General features: G+C 44.4%; 1 protein-coding gene across 1 annotated transcript in view; it reads right to left on the reverse strand.

Annotated features, from left to right (window-relative positions):
- Positions 1 to 4610, reverse strand: part of RAB19 (RAB19, member RAS oncogene family) — a 13489-nt gene extending 8879 nt beyond the window's left edge. The window contains exons 1-3 of the mRNA XM_008584751.1: positions 4442 to 4610; positions 2212 to 2435; positions 373 to 556 (exon numbers count right to left, since the gene is read on the reverse strand). Of these exons, the coding sequence (XP_008582973.1) occupies positions 373 to 556; positions 2212 to 2412 (385 nt within the window). The 5' untranslated portion in view covers positions 2413 to 2435; positions 4442 to 4610. The remainder of the gene's footprint in view (positions 1 to 372; positions 557 to 2211; positions 2436 to 4441) is intronic.
- Between the last annotated feature and the right edge of the window lie 1588 nt (positions 4611 to 6198).

A 6198-nucleotide genomic window follows, 5' to 3' on the forward strand; every position in this document is an offset into this window, starting at 1 on the left:
TTTTTTTAAAAGATGACCGGTAAGGGGATCTTAACCCTTGACTTGGTGTTGTCAGCACCACACTCAGCCAGTGAGCGAACCGGCCATCCCTATATGGGATCCGAACCCGGGGCCTTGGTGTTATCAGCACCGCACTCTCCCGAGTGAGCCACGGGCCGGCCCTGAAACCTATATTTTTAACAAGGCCGTGCCACTCTTCTCTCATTCTCAAGTGAATCTGATGGAAATTTCTGGTCAAGGGCTTTCTGAGGTCCCCTCCTCCCCTTGCACTTTGAAGATTTCACATTGTACCACCATGGAAAACACTGCGGAAAGCTGAGCATCAGTGAGGGGACTGGTAAAGAAAAGTCAAATGTTTTGAAAACACCCTACCGATCAACATAATGACCAAGTTGGCCGCTCCATATTTTTCTATCTCGTGGATCCAGTGGGGGACGGACTCGAACGTGGACCGCCGGGTGAGGTCATAGGCGATGATGGCCGCATGTGCACTGCGGTAGTAGCTTTGGGTGATGGTGCGGAAGCGCTCCTGGCCGGCCGTGTCCCACACCTGCATCTGGAGAAGGATGGGAGACGGAGTCCACATCAGGAGTTCCCATGCCTGATGGGAACATGTTCCCCTACATCGGCTTAAAAATAGTCTCCCGATCTCACTTTTAGAATCTCAGATTCAGTAGGTCTGGGGAGAGGCCCAGGAATCTCTTCTTTCAGTTGCTCCCTGTGTGATTTGGATGCGCTTCCAGGTTTGGGAACCACCACCCAAGGGACACTTGCATATAAGAAGTGGACCTATTTTGTCCTGGGGTCTCGTGTACTTTTGGCTTTTCACCTCAATTATCCCTTTGTCCAGATTTTGGGGTGCATCTTTTGAGGCTGTCCATTGATAAACACTGGCAAAGGTAACAGCATTGGCTGAACTGTTTTTGATTTTAAAGGACCACTCAAACCGTTCATGTTTAGGAGTGCCCTCATAATATTTTCCAAATTACCATTCTGAACAATAGCACCGATTTGTACAATGTTCTGAGGGTACCAGTTTTTTTTACATTCTAACACTATTTATATAAAATTTATTTTTTAAAGAAAGTTTTCCAACATTGACAAAACTAGAGAGAACAGAAAAGTGAATCTTCATACATCCAGATTCAATAATTAAGATTTTGCCACTTTTGGTTTACCTAGCCCATTCTGTTGATTTCCCTGAGATATTTTATAGCAAATCCTAGACTTCATATCATTTCATCTGTACTTCTATCAATATACATCCCTATAAAAATGGACATTTTGACTGGCTGGTTAGCTCAGTTGTTTAGAACATAGCCCTGTAACACCAAAGTCAAGGGTTCAAATCCCCATACCAGCCAGCTGCAAAAAAAAAAAAAAAAAAAAAACCCCAACCAGGACATTTTCTTCCATTATCACAATGCCATTATAACTGCTAATAAATGTTTCAATTACTCCTTGGTATCGTCTGACAACCAAATCATATTAAAATTTTCCTGATTGCCTGCAAAATGTCATTTTACAGGTTTTATTTCATCAAGATCCCAAACAGGATCCATTTATTACATTTTCTCTAACACTTTTGGATCTTTCCTAATCAAATGGGTAAAAGATATAGTATCTCTGTTTTAACTTGCACTTCTTTAATTAAGAGTAGGGACAGGCATCTTTACATCTTAACATAAGTTTATGAGCTAGTTCTTATAAAATCTGTGAAACAGCAGTTTTGTCCAATCTGTGAATTACCTACTTTTTGTATTTGTTGGTCTTTTTCTTAGGTATTTATCAGAGCTCTTTTCACATTAAAGAAATTATCCATTTGTCAGTCTCATATTTGCAAATATTTCCTTCCAGTTTGTCTTTTTTTGGTGGCTGGCATGGTCCAGTTTTTCATTTATTTTTTGACTTTTTTTATAGCATTTTTTGAGCATGTAGAAAATCTGACCTTTATATAGTCATATAGAAATGTATAAATTTGACCTTTATAGTTAGATTTAGTAATATTTTCCTTTATTGCTTCTGGGTTCAAGTCTTACTCAGAAGGCTGGTTTCCCCATTCCACTATGATAAGAATAAATACTCCTATGTTGTCTTCTGGTACTTTTATGAATTCATGTTTTATGCTTAAATTTTTTATTGCTCAGACATGTGTTTCTCTGTAGGGAACTCTAGCTAAAAGAGGTGGAGCCAACCCTGGTGCCCTCTGACCTTCACTTTCTTGCCATCGATCTCAAGGGAGCGCACGGTGAAGTCTACCCCAATCGTGTTCTGCTGTGTCTCGGTGTAGACTCCATATTTGAAATGCTGCACCACACACGTCTTCCCCACATTGGAATCCCCAATGAGGATAATCTTGAACAAATAGTCAAAGTTCTCATCAGCTGCCCTGGCTGACCTGGAGAACTGCATGGCTGTTGCCACCTAGAACAGACCTAGGAGGAAAAGGGGGCATTCAGCTGCTTTTTCATGAGCCCATGGAGCCACAAAAGATGACGAGATAGAGGGATGTCATTGCTTTCACAGAGCTAACACCTTCGGGGGAGAAAGACTCTAACGACTGGTCAGGTGCACACAGTTGCCCCCAGGAACCCATACCTGCCCTGTGTGTTGACGTTACTTTAGGGGTGCCCTTGGAATGAAGAGGTTGCACTGCCATTCTGTGGTGGGCCCAGCAGACAGTCAACACTGTCAGATTACAGCATTGATGAAATCCTAGTCCTGGAGATGAGGTGGCCCAGAGTGCCCAGACAGCAGGAGGATGGCAGAGGAAACACCCACAGCGGTGATTCACCTGCCATTAATCAGCAGAGAATGTGCCTATGTCGATTTTACCTGGGAAGGAAGACTCCCAACTAAATACTAGAAGACCCACCACCCAGACAACCAGCAGTAAGGACTAACAAGACTTGACCAGGAAGTCAGTTCAGGGAAGAGTGACATGGCCTTTTTATTCTGCTTGGCACCTAATTTTTCTTGACCAGGAAATCAGGATTTGAGAATATTCAAAGTTAAAACTGTGATTAGAATGTTACAGCATATTTTGGGCCGGCCCGGTGGCGCACTGCTACAGTGCACCGCTTGGGAGCGCGACGGCGCTCCCGCCGAGGGTTCGGATCCCACATACAGACCGGTTCCCACTCACTGGCTGAGCGAGGTGAGGGCGCGACACTGAGGGTTGCGATCCGTTGCGGGACACGAAAAAAGGCAAAAAGGCAAAAAAAAAAAAAAAAAACAGAATGTTACAGCATATTTTACCATAGGCTGGAAAATAAAGGTTTTTAATGACAGTGTTTCCCAAACTAACCGATTATCAGAATTATCTGGGGAGATAATTAAAAAGAAAAAAATTCCTGGAACCCATGTCAGATTCACTACATGTATTTTAAAATTAGAAAAACAAGGCCGGCCGGTGGCTCCCTTGGGAGAGCGTGGTACTGACAACACCAAGTCAAGGGTTAAGATCCCTTTACTGGTCATCTTTTAAAAAATAAAAAATAACTAAAATTAGGAAAAACCCAAAAAGCTATCTACACACACTCCCTGGGTGATTCTGATGTCCAGCCAGGTTTGGGAAACACTAATCAACACAATCACCCTCCTGAAACTTTATTCCCACTGTCAGTATCCCTGCTTAAATATCCACCTGTGTTTAAATCTTTGCTCACAAGAAGCTCACTACCTCCTGGAAAAAGCCATTTGCACTGGGCAGCTCTAACTGCTGTGGGGGGGAAACCTACCTCCCTGGGGTTTCCATCTGTCATCCATTGCTTCCCTTGCTCTGCAGATAAGTCAAATTCCTATTCCATGTGACAGCTCATCACATATTTGAAGCAACAAGCATATGGCCTCAAAGCAAGTATGCCTCGATCCTTCAACGGTTCTTCTTTTGATATTCGTGTTAGGTCTCCTCATCAAATACCTCATAAAAGCAAATGAAACCTTATCTAACTTGATGATTAAATTTGATGTGTTGCAAATTGCTCCTACCTTGTGACTCCTTTCTTCCTTTCCCCGTTTTATTTTTTGGTTTTCTCTAAAGTCGTAGAAAAGGACAAGTCTATTATCATCACACAAATTAAAATGCACACAAATATCCAATCTGTATATAAGAACCCAGGGCTTTAAAGGGGTGAAGGACCCCATTCCTCTCTTGGACACCTCTGAAATCACACATGGCTAATGACCCAGCAGACAAGACACACCATCAAATCACTTTTTTTTACCCGGTCTGACTTTTCAACTAAAGAAAGCCATTCCACTTCCGGTGTCTTATTGCTGTGACTTGAGCTGAAACCCTATTGTCATGTCTTCGGTCCCCACTCGCCGCCTCCCCAACCCCACCCGGTAAGTCCTCGGGGTTTCCATGAAAGCCCCTGATGACTTCGCCTACGCGCCCCCAGCCCGCAGCCTTCACCCGCCCGGCTCACCTGTTGCTCACCTGTCTTGCTCTCTCGCCTCTGCTGCAGGCAGGTATTGTTTCCTTTTTCTCCAGGTTGTCCCTTTCAGCCCTCAGGGCCCCTCTTCCTCCGGCCTCGCTGCGTGGTGGGAATTGTAGTTCTGGCCCCAGGTGTCAGGTTTGGGGACCCAAGAAAGTGAAAGGACAGCGCCGTCCCTCCCACCTCCCCCGGGCCCGGAGCAGCCTCCGGGGACAGCGCCGCAGGGGAGGGGCTGGCCCTGCAGGGCACCGCGCACCGCCGCCTTCCCCAGCGGGGAAAAGACTCAGCCGCTGAACTCAGCCAACACCCAACACTCTCTGCGACTCGCCTTCTTGTACGCATCCTTTGCCCTGACATCTCCCAGGGGTCTCTTCTGGCTGGGTTGGGGGGTAGTTAGTGGAGAGGGCGACTTAAAGGAGGATAAAGATCTGGGTCTGCAGTCATTTAATGGTTTTGCAGATTTGAATAACTCTTTTGGAGAAGTCACAGAGAGGAAGGAGGTGATGCAAAGGAAAGATAAAAAAAAAACTAAAAGAACTTTGAAGGTGTATGGGAAGAAAGCTGAAAAAATTTTCTGTCTCCCTCAAAAATTCTACAAGACAGGGAAGGCTAATTTCTAGCTATGAGAACACCTAGAAGTTTATCAGCCCCGGATGCTGGCAGTGGAAGTATAAAGTGGAGGTGGGTTTTCCTGGCTCTTTCCCACCCAGAGTCTGACAGTAACTGCCTCTCAATGCCTATCCAAGGGACTAGATCTTCTGCACAGTGTAGGATGAAATGTGCAGGCAATTAAGCAGCATTACAGGCACAGTGAGCAAAACAGAAACATCATCCCGATTGATAAAATATTTAAATTGGTGTAGTGTTTTCAAACTGTGGGCTGAGACCTATCAATGAGTCATGAAATCAATTTTAGGGGGTTGCAACCAGCATTTTTATATGAAGAGATTAGACAAAAATTTCAGAATGTATCTCATGTAGTAAGGATAAGTGTTTTACAAAATGTTTGGGTCAGTTGTAATATATGCATATTGTCCTGGGGGTGATGTAAAATGTATTTCCTACTGTGGGTTGGGGTTCAAAAAGTTTTAGAAGCACTGAAATAAAAGATAATTTATTCACTGTCCAAGAACATTGTTTCTATGATTACTTCAGATAACCCTTAAAATACGATTTGTCTTATTCCAGTTTCCATTTATGCATCAGTTTTCAAGAACCTCTCTCTCGGGGGGAAAATAACCTGATGCTGGCAGGTAGAGCAGGAACACGTGATGTTGGGAAATGCTGCCTCAGGCTTCTCCTTGAGAGCCACCTTCAGGCGGCTGCAACATGGAAATCCAATGTAGGTCAAGATCCACCACGAATGTGCAAGCAGAGGCAGGAAACAGAACGTCAATGTCAATGAGGTTAGGTGTCCAAAAGTTTTCTTTCTTCTGGTAACGGTGTTTAAAAAAAAAAAAAAAGTCAGCTGACTCAGACCCAGCACTTGGAAAGCGTCTAGAGGTAGAAATCAAATGTTAAAATGTCCCAATGGGGCCAGCCCATGGCTCACTCGGGAGAGTGTGGGGCTGATAACACCAAGGCCACAGGTTCGGATCCCATACAGGGATGGCCGGTTAGCTCACTGGGTGAGCGTGGTGCTGACAACACCAAGCCAAGGGTTAAGATCCCCTTACCAGTCATCTTAAAAAAAAAAAAAATAAAGTCCCGATGGTGATGGAAGTCAAGAAGAGAGAGATTCTCCCGCTCCCCAATGACA

The sequence above is a fragment of the Galeopterus variegatus genome, unplaced genomic scaffold, assembly GCF_000696425.1.
Source record: "Galeopterus variegatus unplaced genomic scaffold, G_variegatus-3.0.2 Scaffold3364, whole genome shotgun sequence".
Lineage (NCBI taxonomy): Eukaryota > Metazoa > Chordata > Mammalia > Dermoptera > Cynocephalidae > Galeopterus > Galeopterus variegatus.